The 19126-nt window shown below is 44.8% G+C and overlaps 2 protein-coding genes across 3 annotated transcripts in view; one reads left to right on the forward strand and one right to left on the reverse strand.

Annotated features, from left to right (window-relative positions):
* The window catches only part of LOC143787332 (UDP-glucuronosyltransferase 2A2-like), a 312401-nt gene that overhangs the window by 239736 nt on the left and 53539 nt on the right, over positions 1 to 19126 (reverse strand). The gene's annotated exons all lie outside the window — the stretch shown is intronic.
* The window catches only part of LOC143787380 (17-beta-hydroxysteroid dehydrogenase 13-like), a 67404-nt gene continuing 57104 nt past the window's right edge, over positions 8827 to 19126 (forward strand). The window contains exon 1 of the mRNA XM_077276062.1: positions 8827 to 9095. Within this exon, the coding sequence (XP_077132177.1) occupies positions 8886 to 9095 (210 nt within the window). The 5' untranslated portion in view covers positions 8827 to 8885. The remainder of the gene's footprint in view (positions 9096 to 19126) is intronic.

Here is a 19126-nt window from a genome sequence, read left to right on the forward strand (position 1 = left end):
AAACCACTGTTTGGGCACACGTCGGGGTTCGGAAGGGAAGTAGTGATGTTTTGAAATGCAGACGTTGATGGAATGCTCTGCGGGCGTCACGTTGCGTTTGCAGAGCCCCTGATGTGCCTAAACAGTAGAAACCCCCCACAAGTGACCCCATTTTGGAAACTAGACCCCCAAATGAACTTCTCTAGATGTGTGGTGAGCACTTTGAACCCCTAAGTGCTTCACAGAAGTTTATAACGCAGAGCCGTGAAAATAATAAATACGTTTTCTTTCCTCAAAAATTTTTTTTTAGCCCTGATTTTTTTATTTTCCCAAGGGTAACAGGAGAAATTTGACCCCAAGAGTTGTTGTCCAGTTTCTCCTGAGTATGCTGATACCCCATATGTGGGGGTAAACCATTGTTTGGGCACATGCCGGGGCTTGGAAGTGAAGTAGTGATGTTTTGAAATGCAGACTTTGATGGAATGCTCTGCGGGCATCACGTTGCGTTTGCAGAGCCCCTGATGTGCCTAAACAGTAGAAACCCCCCACAAGTGACCCCATTTTGGAAACTAAACCCCCAAGGGAACTTATCTAGATGTGTGGTGAGCACTTTGAACCCCCAAGTGCTTCACAGAAGTTTATAACGCAGAGCCGTGAAAATAAAAAATCATTTTTCTTTCCTCAAAAATAATTTTTTAGCCCGCAATTTTTTATTTTCCCAAAGGGTTACAGGAGAAATTGGACCCCAAAAGTTGTTGATCAGTTTCTCCTGAGTACGCTGGTACCCCATATGTGGGGGTAAAGCACTGTTTGGGCACACATCGGGGCTCGGAAGGGAGAGAGCACCATTTTACTTTTTCAACGCAAGATTGGCTGGAATCAATGGTGGCGCCGTGGCGCGTTTGGAGACCCCCTGATGTGCCTAAAAAGTGGAAACCCCTCAATTCTAACTCCAACACTAACCCCAACACACCCCTAACTCTAATCCCAACCCTAACCACAACCGTAACCCCAACACACCCCTAACCCTAGTCTTACCCCTAATTCCAACCCTAAGGCTATGTGCTCACGTTGCGGATTTGTGTGGATTTTTCCGCAGTTTTTGAAAAATCTGCAGGTAAAACGCACTGCGCTTTACCTGCGGATTTACCGCGGATTTCCAGTGTTTTTTGTGTGGATTTCACTTGCGGATTCCTATTATGGAGCAGGTGTAAAACGCTGCGGAATTGCACAAAGAATTGACATGCTGCGGAAAATACAACGCAGCGTTTCCGCGCTGTATTTTCCGCACCATGGGCACAGCGGATTTGGTTTTCCATAGGTTTACGTGGTACTGTAAACGTGATGGAAAACTGATACGAATCCGCAGCGACCAATCCGCTGTGGATCCGCAGCCAAATCCGCACCGTGTGCACATAGCCTAATTCTAACCCTAATTCCAACCCTAACCCTAATTCTAACCCTAGCCCTAAGTGCAACCCTAGCCCTAAGTGCAACCCTAGCCCTAAGTGCAACCCTAAGTGCAACCCTAAGTGCAACCCTAGCCCTAAGTGCAACCCTAAGTGCAACCCTAAGTGCAACCCTAAGTGCAACCCTAGCCCTAAGTGCAACCCTAAGTGCAACCCTAGCCCTAAGTGCAACCCTAAGTGCAACCCTAGCCCTAAGTGCAACCCTAAGTGCAACCCTAGCCCTAAGTGCAACCCTAAGTGCAACCCTAGCCCTAAGTGCAACCCTAAGTGCAACCCTAAGTGCAACCCTAGCCCTAAGTGCAACCCTAAGTGCAACCCTAAGTGCAACCCTAAGTGCAACCCTACCCCTAACCCTACCCCTAACCCTACCCCTAATGGAAAAACAAAAATAATTATATTTTCTGTATTTTATTATTGTCCCTACCTATGGGGGTGATAAAGGGGGTGATTTATTTACTATTTTTTTTATTTTGATCGCTGTGATAGAACTTATCACAGCGATCAAAATGTGCAGGAACGAATCTGCCGGCTGGCAGATTCGGCGGGCGCACTGCGCATGCGCCCGCCATTTTCCAAGATGGCGGCGCCCATGAAGCAGACGGCCGGATACCGGGAGGGACATCGGAGCTAGGTAAGTATGGGGGGGTGGGACCGGAACACGGGGGGGGGGGGGGATCGGAGGACCTGGGGAGCGGACAGGAGGACCGGGGGAGCCGACAGGAGGGAGGTGGGGAGCGGAACGGAGATCGGGGCAAAAAGGACGACTGGGGAGGCGATCGGTGGGGTGGGGTGGGGGCAGATCGGGGTCTCCAGCCATGGCAGATGCTATTGCAGCATCGGCCATGGCTGGATTGTAATATTTCACCATTTTCATAGGTGAAATATTACAAATCGCTCTGATTGGCAGTTTCACTTTCAACAGCCAATCAGAGCGATCGTAGCCACGGGGGGGTGAAGCCACCCCCCCCTGGGCTGAAGTACCACTCCCCCTGTCTCTGCAGATCGGGTAAAATGGGAGTTAACCCCTTCACCCGATCTGCAGGGACGCGATCATTCTGTGACACAGCATATGCGTCACAGGTCGGATTGGCACCGACTTTCATGACGCATACGCTGTGTTACAGGTCGGGAAGGGGTTAAAAGTCGGTTTTCCTACACCAAGATAAGGGAGCCTTCAAGGCATTGTGTAGCCAGACGATGATGCTGGCTCAACACTTCCAGCCTTAGGTGCTATTTTGCTTTTCCCACTACCACCAGATGCTCCACCACCACCATCATCAGTACCAGCTGGCAACGACTGCCCATGGCCTCTTCCACCAGACTTCCTCATTTTTGGGAAAATGTAACCAAAATAACAACCGTTATATGGTACTGTAAAATAAGGTAGAAGGTGTATATAAACTTGTTGAGAATTTAAATCTCCCTTTTTATTTTGGGGAGACTGAACCAAAACTCAGGCCCAGTGTAATAATTATAGGGGATAACTCAGGAGACTCTTTGCATGGAACAAGACAACTACAGGACACAGTTTTATAAGTGGTAAAGTCTATATTATCACACGGTGATTCAAACAGGTGCAGAGAGAAACTCAAGTCCACAACACTTGGTGTAAATATTAAACGCAGCTTAGCAGTCTGTAGGAAACTTCAGAGGAAAAATGCAATCACGCAGAAAGTCTATGAAGCACAATTATTCTTGAGGATACTTGACACGAATAAGTCCTTGTTTTAGTCCAAACACAGATAGATATGCTTATAAGGTAGTTCAAATAATATCTTAGCTCAACCAGGGAGGCCTGGGAAATAGTCTCAGGTTTTTGCAGAGCAGCAACAGCTTACATGTCCAGCAAATGCAGATGGAAGTAAACACGAGCAGCAGATGAAGGAGGATTACTGGAAACTGGTGTATGCAGCAGGAACTCAGAGCAGAGTAGCAGGATCACCACACAGGTTCACAGTAGCAGGTACATAGCCAGGGAGTCACCAAGGTCAGGAGCTGGATGCAAGGCAGAATACTCTAGCACAGACTGAAGGCTGGGGTGGAGTTTTATAGCAGGAAGACACAGTGCACATGAGACCAAAGACGCCATCTTGGAAAAGGGCAGTAATGCACAAAAGGTAATAAAAAATGTTCAGAGTCCTGACACCCAGTGTATAACACAACACAATGTAAGTGGCAGAACGTGGCTGGCTGACATACGACAAACTAACAGAACTGACGTATATCCACTTTGTGACAATTTGAAACACCCTTTTTTGGGGGGGAGACTGCACCACAACTCAGGCCCAGTGTATAACACAACACAATGTAAGTGACAGAACGTGGCTGGCTGATATACAACAAACTAACAGAACTGACGTATATCCACTTTGTGACAATTTGAAACACCCTCTTTTTGGGGGGAGACTGCACCACAACTCCGGCCCAGTGTGTAACACAACACAATGTAAGTGGCAGAAAGTGGCTAGAAGGTATCTGAAAAAATCCAAGGACTGTAGTACAATTTCAATTTACCTACAATGATCTCAGGACAAGTATGGTAGCAACAAAAAGGACTGCTGCACACAAAAGTGTGGACAAATAAACAAGATAACTGCAGAAAGGAGCAACAGGATTTTTGCTTTTATAAAAGCAGTTAGTTTGCACAGCAGCGTGCAAACAGCAATGCAGCTATCAGGGAGCCTTATAAGGCAGCCTAATAAGCTACAGAGCTGATGCACAAAAAAATGGCCTCCACTGTCCCTGCAAAAAAAGGTGGTGTTGGACAGTGGAAATCGCTACAGCACAAGCGGTTTGGGGGTTAATCTTCCCTCCCTAACTATATCCCTTCTTCTGACGAAGCTGCAGCAACCTCTCCCTATGCTGAGATCGGCAGAAGTAAGATGGCGGTCGGCGTGCACGCCCCTTTATAGCCCCTGTGACGCCGCAGAAAGCAAGCCAATCACTGTCAGGCCCTTCTCTAAGATGGTGGGGACCGAGACCTATGTCATCACGCTTCCCACACTCTGCGTCCTCCTTCATTGGCTGAGAAATGGCGTTGAACGCGTCATACGAAACGCGACTTTGGCGCGAAGATCGCCGACTTCATGGCCGATCCCACACTAGGATCGGGTCGGGTTTCACGAAACCCGACTTTGCCAAAAGTCGGCGATTTTTGAATTTGTCCGATCCGTTTCGCTCAACCCTACTGGCTTACCCTGAATATGACCAACCGTTTGTGCTGTACACGGACACCAGCAACATGGGACTGGGAGCCGTGTTGTCCCAGGTACAGAAAGGCAAAGAAAGGGTATGCCTACTCCAGCAGGAAACTTCGCCTCACCGAAAGGAACCCTGAGAACTACGGTTCCTTTAAGCTAGAGTTCCCTGCTATCGTCTGGGCGGTGACAGAGAGGTTCAAGCACTACTTGGCCTCGGCAAGGTTCACCGTCTTCCCGGATAACAATCCGCTGACACACCTGGAGACAGCAAAACTAGGTGCTTTGGAGCAGCGATGGATGACTCGGTTGTCTAATTATGAGTTCACCATCAAGTACCGTGCGGGGCACAAGAATGCAAATACTGATGCCTTGTCCAGGAAGCCCAATTTGCCAGAGATGGGAGAAGACTCAGAAACACTTGAAGAAATAGAGTTGCCAGCTTTCCATCACCCCAAGGCGACTCAGTATTCCCATCATGTGAGGAACAGGAACAAGCAAGAAGCCACGCTGAACCCATTGCCCCACCATGGGTGGGCAGAAACACAGGACAGTGACCCCACGGTCCGTCTGATCAAGGAGCTGCTGACGCAAGCCAAGTCGCACCCTGGTCCAGATGCTCCACAAGAGACTCAACAGCTGTGGAAAGAAAAAGGCAAACTTTTTATGTACGATGGTAAGCTGTGTCGGAGGAGTATTGACCCACGCACTCACGAGCTGGTCTGGCAGATAGTGGTTCCAAGACAAGATGTGCCAATGGTTCTAGAAGCATATCACGATGGAGCAGGACACTTCAGATGGAAGAAGTTAGAGATCCTACTTCGTGGAAGGTTCTACTGGATTGGCATGAGGAAAACCATCGAAAAGTGGTGCTGAGAGTGTGGCCCATGTAGCTTGCGCAGAAAGGACCGTGAGAGCCAGAGGGCTCCCCTACATCCCGTAGTCATCAAACAGCCACTTGAACTAGTGGCCTTAGACCACATGAAGCTAACCCCAAGCCGGTCAGGCTATATCTACGCTTTGACTATTGTGGATCACTACTCCAGATTCCTGGTAGTCGTACCTGTCAAGGACCAGACAGCAAAGACGGCAGCCAGAGCCTTCCAACAGCACTTCTGTAGGCCACATGGATATCCTGAGAAGGTACTTACTGATCAAAGACCAGCCTTCGAAGTGGAAGTGTTTCAAGAATTCTGCAACCTCTACAAATGTAAAAAGATCAGAACCACACTTTACCACCCACACACCAATGGAATGTGTGAAAAGATGAACCAAGTAGTGATTGACTTACTGAAGACCTTGCCTTTACATGAAAGAAACTTATGGCCAGAAAAGTTACCAGACTTAGTAGACTTGTACAACCACATTCCAATGTATTCCACCAACTGTACTCCAGCATACCTGATGAGAGGAAGATCCAGCGAACTACCTGTTGATCTAGACATACGAGTCCTAACCCCAGAAAATACCTCTGATGCAGATTGGGATACCGAGAGACAACAAAGGTACCGCCAAGTACAAGAGTGCGTTGAAAGAAGTCTATCACAGGCGAGACAGAAACAAGAGAGAGACTATAACCTATGAGCCCCTGCAACTCCCTTGTCACCAGGTGAACAAGTGCTAAAACGTAAAAGAAGACTGCACAAACTTGACGACCAGTGGGAAGCAGATCCGTATACTATCCTACCTTCAAACTTCGACAACACGAAAGTCTGCCTTATCAGTAAAGATGGAGGAGAAACTTTAACTGCAGTATCCAGAGACCATCTCAAAGTATGCCCTGATAAACTGAGGAACAAAGAAACAGACACAGGAATCTCTCCACCCATGGAAGAAGAAGAGAAGAAAATTCACACTGTTCTTGGAGATTTTCCCCAGTCTTGGACTCAAGTGCATCAGGCCATAGTGATACCTGTCTTGAATTTTCCCCAGCTGGAAATACCAGAACAAAATGTGATTCCAGATCATCCTGAACCAAAAAAGACTTTACACCAGCAGGCTCCAGCAGCAAACGTCACCCCAGCAGTGGAACCAGAGAATCCACCCTCTGTTATTGGTGAATCTGTCAGACCTATGGTGAATCTGAGAAGATGCAGACACTTGCCCATTTTGCAAATACAACGCAAGCCTACAAGAAGTACACACACTAGTGGGTCCACTACAGTAACAGCAGATATGTTAGATCAGGAATTGCATAGGTCTACTCGTAGTACCAAAGGTCAAATCCCAGCTCGTTACAGGGATTAAAAATGTCAATAATGGCTGTTACCTGTTTAAATTGCTTACTTACATTTGTTACAGGTTTAAAATGGACAATAGGGTAATGGACAGTGAATTACCCAAAAACTGTATTTGTACATAGTTGGCACCCTCAAGGTGCACCCTGGTTCTACCCACTTGCCGGCATGGGTAGGGCCTTGTTTGTTTCTTCACAGACCCGAAGCAAAACCGTCTGGTGTGGTGAACCCTGGGTCTGGATACGCCTTGTAGCTCACTCAAGAACTACATTGGGGGTTTATGACGGGTCCCTCGCATCGGTACTTTAAATTATAAACAAAGACACCCTGGCATAAAACCAGATGTACTTTTATAAATTTGTTTTTGCAGCGTTCAAGCCAAATATACCTCCCATAAAGGGAAGCCAAAGTTTTATAATTGTTCCAATGTGTTTTTCAAAAATGTTTTTCAAAATGTTTGCACTATTTAACCTGTAACTGTTGTTTTCTTTTCCCAGTCTGGGAGTACTGGATTTAATGGGGGGGGGGGGGGGAGTGTGGCGCCCCAGGGTCCTGGTCGTCACAGTAGCATTGCTTTCCTCACGGGGAGAGTGATGTTACGTTTGGAAGCGATGAAGGAATATCTTTTATCAGGTAACCACAATGCATACAACATGTTCACACTCCAGACCAGAAGGGGGAGCTCTAAGCCTAGTTTAGGGTGAACTCCCCTATAAATACATCCTGATCTGGAGGGAAAGAGTTCAGTTTCAGTTCAGACTGTGAGACAGAGGAGAGAGCAGACCGACCTAGAGTGTCAGAAGGTCTGAAGGGGCCTGTAGTCTGAATTACTGCAGCCCCTGGAGGAAGAGACATACAGAAAGCCGAACATTTTTCAGTGAGTGTGCAGGAGAGCGAAGCACAGAAGAGTAACATCAGGGGAGACCAGCTAAGATCAGGCTGCCTCCTTCTCAGGTGCAGACACCGGTAGCAGGAACACCGAGGACTGTAAGGGACTCCACGACTTACATCAGAGACCGGCAGGACAGCTGAACTGCAAGTTACCTGTCCGCCACACACACCTGAGACATAGTAACAGAGCCGGGACATGCTAGAGTCCCTATAAACAGGCTCGAGTTACCGGTCATGCAGGTATTGTCCTATCCTATACGGGGGACAGAGAGAGATCCATGAGGACCTTATCTGAAGCCATAGGCAGTAAGGGACTACAACACCACCACGCTAAAGGAAGGCTTTTAACTCCATCTGGTAAAGGGGACTCTGGAATCGATTCCAAGCCGGCCGGACCCTGCCTGCCCTGTGATCTGGTGCCCTGGACTGTGGCTGCCTGAAGTCTTCAGTAAACAAGGTACAGAGACTGCAAGCCTGCGTCCTCTTTCTTTACTGCGCCATTCACCATCTTCCATCTACATATCGGGAGCCCTGGGGATATATTTCACCTGTGGGAAGTTATACCATCTAGCTGCCATAACATCACCCCAGAGGACCCCTTTAAAGCAGCGTCGGTCCCCACTGACCGAATACCACAGGTGGCGTCACGAACATAAACTTTATTCCCTTTAAAGATCTTTCCCTTTTACATTGGCGCCCAGGGCCACGGACCGGATCGCCACCGTGACATCCCCCTGGGAACTCAGGACCCGATACCAAGTACCCCACGGCCCAGGCGGGGTGACTCACATATATACAAGAGGCACAACAAAATATGAATATCACAGAACAGAACAACAACTTGTTCCGCAAAAAAACAGTGATTCATACAATAAAGTCAATCTAAAAAAAGCAATGATTGCAAAAGAAAACTGAAAAAATCTTTGAAAATAGGCTTAGCTCTCAAGCGACAAAAGACACATTATTCATAAAGAATAAGTCATTTGTAGCTTCGATAAGGCTTTGAATGAGTTAACTGGAGATTGGCAAGCCTCAGAACTATGACGTCTGCTTACTGGCTGAGTTCTCCCTTCTACATATTAGAGAGAACAGCTTTTTCTTCACAGAGGACAATGAATATTGTTTTGGAAATCCTTCTGCTGCTGCTCACCATCGCCTACTCCTACCTGGAGGCTATGGTCATGCTATTCCTTCCTGCAAAAAGAAAATCAGTCAGTGGAGAAATCGTACTGATCACCGGTGCTGGTCATGGCATAGGAAAGATCACTGCTACAGAGTTTGCAAAACTGCACAGTGTCCTGGTGTTATGGGATATTAATAAGGTGAGTTACCAGCAGAGGTTTCATTTACGATGCTGTCACTGTAAATCCGAGTGAGGCTTTATGATATACAGCGACCATGTAAGATTTCATGTAACTGAGTTACTATTGTTCTGTGCCTTCATCACTATGGTTATATGGGTAACTCTACAAGGGTATGTGAGGCTGCACACAAATACAGAGATTCAGCCAGGTAAAGGGGTCTTCTCATTAGTCATTTTCACATCAAACACTACATAAGGCTTTAAAAAACTGCTTTAAAGTAATTTACATTGTTTCAGTAATTAAAAATAAATTATTTCCATCATTAGTTGCTTCCATGTGGATACAGTGCCTAGGGGGCATAATCACAGTCCTATGGACCCCAGGGCACATTTTAAGCTTGGGGACTTCCCTCCCCACCAGGTTGTGGCTTGGATACTGTTATATAATGGACGAATAATATCGCCACCATATCATGGTATATTACCATCATACTGATTAGCACAAAGCCAAGATCATATAGTGATAGACCAGGGTGTGTGTGTGTGTGTGTGTGGGTGTGTGTGTGTGTAATTAGTTTTCTTCCCCCGCACTCCAAAGATTTAATGATGGGGAGTTTAGACTGTGATCTCCAGTGGGGATAGCGAAGACAATGTCTGTAAGGGGCTGTATGGTGCTATAATATAGGCACGTAATATGTGCATATAGATTAATATACAGTTAGGTCCATATATATTTGGACAGACACAATATTTTTCTAATTTTGGTTATAGACATTACCACAATGAATTTTATACAAAACCATTCAGATGCAGTTGAAGTTCAGACTTTCAGCTTTCATTTGAGGGTATCCGCATTAAAATTGGATGAAAGGTTTAGGAGTTTCAGCTCCTTAACATGTGCCACCCTGTTTTTAAAGGGACCAAAAGTAATTGGACAATTGACTCCAAGGCTATTTCATGGACAGGTGTGGGCAATCCCTTTGTTATGTCATTCTCAATTAAGCAGATAAAAGGCCTGGAGATGATTTGAGGTGTGGTGCTTGCATTTGGAAGGTTTTGCTGTGAAGTAAACATGCGGTCAAAGGAGCTCTCCATGCAGGTGAAACAAGCCATCCTTAAGCTGCGAAAACAGAAAAAACCCATCCGAGAAATTGCTACAATATTAGGAGTGGCAAAATCTACAGTTTGGTACATCCTGAGAAAGAAAGAAAGCACTGGTGAACTCATCAATGCAAAACACCTGGGTGCCCACGGAAGACAACAGTGGTGGGTGATCGCAGAATAATCTCCATGGTGAAGAGAAACCTCTTCACAACAGCCAACCAAGTGAACAACACTCTCCAGGAGGTAGGCGTATCAATATCCAAATCTACCATAAAGAGAAGACTGCATCAAAGTAAATACAGAGGGCTCACTGCACGGTGCAAGCCACTCATAAGCATCAAGAATAAAAAGGCTAGACTGGACTTTGCTAAAAAACATCTAAAAAAGCCAGAACAGTTCTGGAAGAACATTCATTGGACAGATGAAACCCAGATCAACCTCTACCAGAATGATGGAAAGAGAAAAGTATGGCAAAGGTGTGGTACAGCTCATGATCCAAAGCATACCACATCATCTGTAAAACACGGCGGAGGCAGTGTGATGGCTTGGGCATGCATGGCTGCCAGTGGCACTGGGTCACTAGTGTTTATTGATGATGTGACACAGGACAGAAGCAGCCGAATGAATTCTGAGGTATTCAGAGCCACACTGTGTGCTCAGATCCAGCCAAATGCAGCCAAACTGATTGGTCATCATTTCATACTACAGATGGACAATGACCCAAAACAAAGCCAAAGCAACCCAGGAGTTTATTAAAGCAAAGAAGTGGAATGTTCTTGAATGGCCAAGTCAGTCACCTGTTCTCAACCCAATTGAGCATGCGTTTTACTTGTTAAAGACTAAACTTCAGACAGAAAGGCCCACAAACAAACAGCAACTGAAAACCACTGCAGTGAAGGCCTGGCAGAGCATCAAAAAGGAGGAAACACAGCGTCTGGTGATGTCCATGAGTTCTAGACATCAGGCAGTCATTGCCAACAAAGGGTTTTCAACCAAGTACTAAAAATGAACATTTTATTTAAAATTATTGAATCTGTCCAATTACTTCTGGTCCCTTTAAAAACAGGGTGGCACATGTTAAGGAGCTGAAACTCCTAAACCCTTCATCCAATTTTAATGTGGATACCCTCAAATGAAAGCTGAAAGTCTGAACTTCAACTGCATCTGAATTGTTTTGTTTCAAATTCATTGTGGTAATGTCTATGACCAAAATTAGAAAAATGATGTCTCTGTCCAAATATATATGGACCTAACTGTATATATATATATATATATACACTCACCGGCCACTTTATTAGGTACACCATGCTAGTAACGGGTTGGACCCCCTTTTGCCTTCAGAACTGCCTCAATTCTTCGTGGCATAGATTCAACAAGGTGCTGGAAGCATTCCTCAGAGATTTTGGTCCATATTGACATGATGGCATCACACAGTTGCCGCAGATTTGTCGGCTGCACATCCCAAAGATGCTCCATACAAGGCAGGATGGATCCATGCTTTCATGTTGTTTACGCCAAATTCTGACCCTACCATCCGAATGTCGCAGCAGAAATCGAGACTCATCAGACCAAGCAACGTTTTTCCAATCTTCTACTGTCCAATTTCGATGAGCTTGTACAAATTGTAGCCTCAGTTTCCTGTTCTTAGCTGAAAGGAGTGGTACCCGGTGTGGTCTTCTGCTGCTGTAGCCCATCTGCCTCAAAGTTCGACGCACTGTGCGTTCAGAGATGCTCTTAGGCCTACCTTGGTTGTAGCGGGTGGTGATTTGAGTCACTGTTGCCTTTCTATCAGCTCGAACCAGTCTGCCCATTCTCCTCTGACCTCTGGCATCAACAAGGCATTTCCGCCCACAGAACTGCCGCTCACTGGATTTTTTTTCTTTTTCGGACCATTCTCTGTAAACCCTAGAGATGGTTGTGCGTGAAAATCCCAGTAGATCAGCAGTTTCTGAAATACTCAGACCAGCCCTTCTGGCACCAACAACCATGCCACGTTCAAAGGCACTCAAATCACCTTTCTTCCCCATACTGATGCTCGGTTTGAACTGCAGGAGATTGTCTTGACCATGTCTACATGCCTAAATGCACTGAGTTGCCGCCATGTGATTGGCTGATTAGAAATTAAGTGTTAACAAGAAGTTGGACAGGTGTACCTAATAAAGTGGCCAGTGAGTGTATATATAATGTAGTGTGTGTGTATATATATATATATATATATATATATATATATATATATATATATATATATATATATATATATATATATATATATACAGTACAGACCATAAGTTTGGACACACCTTTTCATTTAAAGATTTTTCTGTATTTTCATGACTATGAAAATTGTACATTCACACTGAAGGCATCAAAACTATGAATTACCACATGTGGAATTATATACTTAACAAAAAAGTGTGAAACAACTGAAATTATGTCTTATATTCTAGGTTCTTCAAAGTAGCCACCTTATGCTTTGATGACTGCTTTGCACACTCTTGGCATTCTCTTGATGAGCTTCAAGAGGTAGTCACCGGGAATGGTTTTCACTTCACAGGTGTGCCCTGTCAGGTTTAATTAGTGGGACTTCTTGCCTTATAAATGGTGTTGGGACCATCAGTTGTGTTGTGCAGAAGTCTGGTGGATACACAGCTGATAGTCCTACTGAATAGACTGCTAGAATTTGTATTATGGCAAGAAAAAAGCAGCTAAGTAAAGAAAAACGAGTGGCCATCATTACTTTAAGAAATGAAGGTCAGTCAGTCCGAAAAATTGGGAAAACTTTGAAAGTGTCCCCAAGTGCAGTGGCAAAAGCCATCAAGTGCTACAAAGAAACTGGCTCACATGAGGACTGCCCCAGGAAAGGAAGACCAAGAGTCACCTCTGCTTCTGAGGATAAGTTTATCTGAGTCACCAGCCTCAGAAATCGCAGGTTAACAGCAGCTTAGAATAGAGACCAGGTCAATGCCACACAGAGTTCTAGCAGCAGACACATCTCTACAACAACTGTTAAGAGGAGACTTTGTGCAGCCTTCATGGTAAAATAGCTGCTAGGAAACCATTGCTAAGGACAGGCAACAAGCAGAAGAGACTTGTTTGGGCTAAAGAACACAAGGAATGGACATTGGACAGTGGAAATCTGTGCTTTGGTCTGATGAGTCCAAATTTGAGATCTTTGGTTCCAACCACCGTGTCTTTGTGCGATGCAGAAAAAGGTGAATGGATGGACTCTACATGCCTGGTTCCCACCGTGAAGCATGGAGGAGGAGGTATGATGGTGTGGGGGCGCTTTGCTGGTGACACTGTTGGGGATTTATTCAAAATTGAAGGCATACTGAACCAGCATGGCTACCACAGCATCTTGTAGCGGCATGCTATTCCATCCGGTTTGCGTTTAGTTGGACCATCATTTATTTTTCAACAGGACAATGACCCCAAACACACCTCCAGGCTGTGTAAGGGCTATTTGACCAAGAAGGAGAGTGATGGGGTGCTACGCCAGATGACCTGGCCTCCACAGTCACCAGACCTGAACCCAATCGAGATGGTTTGGGGTGAGCTGGACTGCAGAGTGAAGGCAAAAGGGACAACAAGTGCTAAGCATCTCTGGGAACTCCTTCAAGATTGTTGGAAGACCATTTCCGGTGACTACCTCTTAAAGAATGCCAAGAGTGTGCAAAGCAGTTATCAAAGCAAAAGGTGGCTACTTTGAAGAACCTAGAATATAAGACATAATTTCAGTTGTTTCACACTTTTTTGTTAAGTATATAATGCACATGTGTTAATTCATAGTTTTGATGACTTCAGTGTGAATGTACAATTTTTTATAGTCATGAAAATACAGAACAATCCTTAAATGAGAAGGTGTGTCCAAACTTTTGGTCTGTACTGTATATATAGTATATATATATATATATATATATATATATATATATATATATATATATATATATATATATATATATAAGACCAATGGTATAGCTCTGCAACTAATTTTTATTTATTTGTCCAAGTTGTGGAGTATTGAGTGCAGAGACACGGAATACCCCCTAGCACCATAATTGAATGTATCACAGTGTAGGAAGGGGTTAATATGACCAGATGTTTAAAGAGGTTGTCCAGGACAATAACAAAAAACTGCACAAAAGCAGCAATATACTGTGTATCAAATAATATATGCTCGACCTTTTCCCCCAGCCCAACACTGCGTCCCTGTCTCCCCTTGCTTGTTTTCTGTTAACTCAGCCAAAGACTTCACAGCCAGTAAACCCAACATCACTGCTGCAGCCAATCGCTGGCCTGAGAGGGCTCATGCTGTACAGTGGCTGCATCAGAGACATGGGGTAAACTGGCTGTGTAGTCTGCTGCTGAGGTAAACTGAAGACAAGCAAGGGGAAACAGGGACGCGGTGCCAGAGGGGCCTGGGGTAAACGTGAGTGTATACAGTTTCATCATTTTACATGTATTGCCGCCAGTGTGCAGACGCAGTGTGTGAATGCAGCCCATCGGTACCAATGAAGGCTCACTTTGTGAACTCTCTAGTAGCGGCAGTTGTCATTCTATTTTGGCTGAAAGTAACTGCAAAATTGGCCCTCTTTTCTTCACTGCTCTTAAACAGTAGCAGCCATTATAGAGCCCTCGACCTCTTTAGCGCTCTCCCTCTTGGCTACATCACTTTGTCCTCCAGACTACACAGCCTGCCCTCATGCTGTTCCTGTGAGACTAAAGGAGCAGCATAGAAGCATCATGTGTTAACTAATGTAATAGCCAGAAGGCTGGTTTTACCATAGTTTTCAACTATACGAGTGTCCTGAATATGCAAATACAGTCGAAAATGGAGGTTTGCCCAGGTATCCAGGAGTGTGCACTTGCCCTTCAGGCCCCTTCGTGGTCGCAACTTGCAACCTCTGCTACCACAAACGTTACCCCACTACATATTCCCACATTGGTTCTACGGGTACTCCGTTCGAATGGGAGAATCAGTCTCCAGCACCCTCTTGCAGCTGACAATACAATCCCCTTTTACTTCCCTGCAGAAAAAATCTTTTCAACTACTGTACTAGTGCAGAGCCTCTGCTCCTTCCCTGACCAGCAGGGCGAAAAGCAGCCCACAGTAGTGACCGACACGCTGATTTCAGTGGCTTGTCACTTCTTAATGTTTTTAAGAGCTTACATTTTAATCTCTGGAAAAGCTCATAAACTTAGCCAAGACCCTGAGGAGTCCTTCATTTCATAGCTGTACATCTTACATCTTCCATTTACTACTGTGCTCTATTTCATATGACAATAACTTATTTTTGTCAGGTGCTTGTGCCAAGATCACATATGAGTTTTGCAATACTTTTGTGAACAGAACACACCCCATATTAAAATTATATATTTTTTCTTTTTGTCTGTGAAAATCAAAGAGGCTGTATAATTTGACAAAATCTTCATAGGACATTCTTGTTTTCAATACATTGCTTTATATTATTTTATCATAGTAGGTTGCCATATAGATTAGGCATTTTTCAATTTGCCTTTGGCCTTTGAGTCCTACTTTTATCATATAAGTCAAAAGTATCGCTAGGCCTTTATTTACCAGAAATAGGCCAAAAAAGTGTTATTTTGGCCTCTGCAGGGCTGGCATAAGTTAATATAAGTTTTTCTACTCACAAAAATTCCATGTTTGGCAACCATACCTCACAATATCACAGCAGAATGAAACGCACCAAGTCTGACCTGATGGTGCTCAGTATCCACAAATAGCCAGAATAGATAACCATAAAATATAGAAATAAAGTCCAGAAAATGTACACAGCACTCACCATAATTTTCATATTGATTTTTCTTCCATATTAAAAGACTTGGGCTGTTTATCACAAAGTCAGCAGTGTCACCGTTTCACATCCCACTCAGGAGGTGCCTGAAGAAGCATCATATGGGATGCGAAACCGGCGTAGTGCTGATTCTGTGAGAAGGAGCCCGAAGCTGCATTGCTCTGATAATCATGGAATTTTTTAATATGGAATGAAAAGCATTATGAATATTATATGGTGAGTGTCAAGTATATTTTCTGGACTTTATTTCTAACTTATTTTTATTGCTGCATTAAAAAAAATGTAGTCAGCTAAACATCTCTAGACAAAAGCTTGTGGCAAGAGAGTATAAAGTACGGGAGAGGCATAGCTACGGGTATAAAACAGGAGATAGAGAATCGTGAAAGAACTTTGAGTGGGCCGCTAACCCATGCAGCACATGTTTGTAATGTGCATTGGCGCATCTTCATTATAGTAGTTTATTATATGAGATTACGGAAATGCCCAATCTACTTAGTTTGCAATAAGGAGATGCTACTGTCGCATTTCTACCCAAATCTGCTCTAACTACATTTGCCTTGGTCACAGGTGCCGCCGTTTTCACCCTGCGAGTGGCGCTAGTGCTACAGAAGATGTGGTAGCCAGTAGTCCAGTCGCTGTCTAGTCAGAGATTAGTTTAACTGAGACCTGTGGTTCCACTCAGTCAGGGTGTGCTGCAGATCAAGTGTAATCATCTCATTGCTGTGACATATGGGATGGTACCACACCCTATATAAACTCACAGCTTCCTACTTCGGTTGCCAGGTATTGTGCCTCAAAGCTTCCTGAACTCTGTTGTTTTCTTGTTTGTGGATCCCTGTGATTGACCCGTCTTGCACCATGACCTTGTCTTATTCTTTTATCCCCCCTAATCTGACCTCTGCTAGTTTGACTACCCTCTGACCGATTACCTGGCGTCTGACCCTGGTTATCCCTCTGTCTATGGTTTCTGATTTCTGTTTCTGTCCTTGTCTTGTCACTCCTGTTTCTGACCGAGGTAGCTAGCCTTCTCTTGCCTCTGGACAGCAGTCCCTCCTTGGAAGCACTCATTGGGTTCCATTGGAAGACCAGATCCCTGTACAGTGGTTAAAGAGTGAAGGACGGGGTTCATCTGGTATCTGCCAGATGAAGTTGTTAGTGTTAAGTCTGTCAAGGTGTAGCCTTTTTTAGCTAATGGCCTCTGACAGACACTAAAGCTACTTTGCAACATAACTAAAATGTTTCTGACCCATAAATTTATCACCTAAGTCACAAGATATCCAAACCTACTCGACAACTTGCCACTCGTATGTCAAGGTCTCAGCAACATACCATAACTATACACACTGCATCATTCAAAGAGCAACTATGCGTTTGAAAAACTGCAGGTACCATACTTAAATAAACAGCGGGTTCATAAAGATCCTTGAACAGGCTGCTGGTTATGGCAGTTCATAGACACTGAATGGACTCTAGACTACAAGTTATTGCAAAACAGCCAGAGCTTGTTATAATGTAACAAATCCAGATGAAAGGTCAATCAGTGGGAATTTGAGCTCTCCAATCTTCCTTGCTCTAGTCTTCAAACACTCCCTTAAGTAAAGTTGTGGGTACTGCTGATAATCATACTATATTAGGCAAATGCTGCATTTTAATTTATATTATACAGAAGAAAGATCCATGACTTTCTAAGAAACAGAAAAAGTGCCTATGCAATAAATGAGGAATATAATGGTTCAAAGCCTGCGCTGCCCAAGGTTCAAAGGTACGATCACACACAAAGGTGAAGCATGAATGTGTTTTTTATCAACATTTTTCAAGGTTTAACGCAATAAACCGCATTCATGCTTCACCTTTGTGTTTGATTGTACCTTTGAACCATGGGCAGCGCGGACTCTGATCCACCGTATTCCTCATTTATTGCATTGTATCTCATTGGTGGACCTGCTGTTGTCATGCTTCTATAAGAGTTGTGACTGTCAAAACCCCATCAGGTGGGCATACCTATAATATTTTAAACCACTTGATTATCAGATAAGAACAGACTCTATTTGAGCTTTTCGACTCTAGAGTCTTACCATTTGATTTCTAAAAAGTGCCTAAGCACTAACAGGCAGGTGGTTGCTACCTATCTGCCTGTTATGCCCGACGCCGTTCTATGCCTGCAGAGAGCGGTCACATACTGCTCATGCTGGCAATTCAGCTGCCTCTGCTGATGTCAGATTGACAGTGTGGTGGATTATTTTCCACTCTGCTCTGTTGACAGGACGGGACTGCCAACGTCATTCTGATTGACAGCCGAATCCCTGCTGCCTAACAGGGGGAGTCGACTGTCAATTAGAATGACGTTGAAAGTCATGACCCGTCAACACAGCAGGTCGGAAAAGAAACCACCACTCTGTCAATGGGTCATCATCAGAGGCAGTGTTACGACACAGCTGTCGGGTGACCCGGGACCAGGGGCTCCTTTTCTGGCCCTAACACTAGGGCGTTCCATATCTCGCCCTGTTCCCTGGGACACTTCAGATGGCAAAGAAGCCAAGGCCTCTGCCGTTGCCTTATCTCCTAAGTTAGCCCTCCATCTGTTCCCTTCCCCCACCCAGGGAAGAGATGGCACTACTGTGCACTGCACTACACCAACCCGACAAACAGGGCAACAAAGACAAGGGGTAACTGAAAACTCCACACACACAAAATTTTCACTCACATATAACAGATGAATCCACTGGGGTGTGCAGGAAGGGGAAGAAACCAAAATAGGGAAGGATAAGGAATTACCAAGCGTACAAACCAAACAACAGTCGCTTATAACTCCTCCAGCACTCCTTCTCATACCAACTGTTCTCCCTTCTGTAGCCATGCAGCATAAAACTAACTCTGACGTGGATTAGTAATAGAGCCCAGATTATAAAGGGAAAAAGAGTGGCTAACCGAGCCAGGGATTTCCAACATGGCCGATTAACCCCTGTTCTGCCAGAAGAAATAACACGTTTAATAAGACGGAAAAGTGCTTCTTCTCAGCACCAGAGTAGGAGCAACCAGACGCTGCAGTCTTCTGTCTTCTCTCCATCGCGGTAACCCCGTGACAAGCAGCTGAATCACCGTCAGGAATAGTCCGTGACCCTTTCATTAG

This window comes from Ranitomeya variabilis, chromosome 1 (genome assembly GCF_051348905.1).
Source record: "Ranitomeya variabilis isolate aRanVar5 chromosome 1, aRanVar5.hap1, whole genome shotgun sequence".
In the NCBI taxonomy this organism is placed as follows: domain Eukaryota; kingdom Metazoa; phylum Chordata; class Amphibia; order Anura; family Dendrobatidae; genus Ranitomeya; species Ranitomeya variabilis.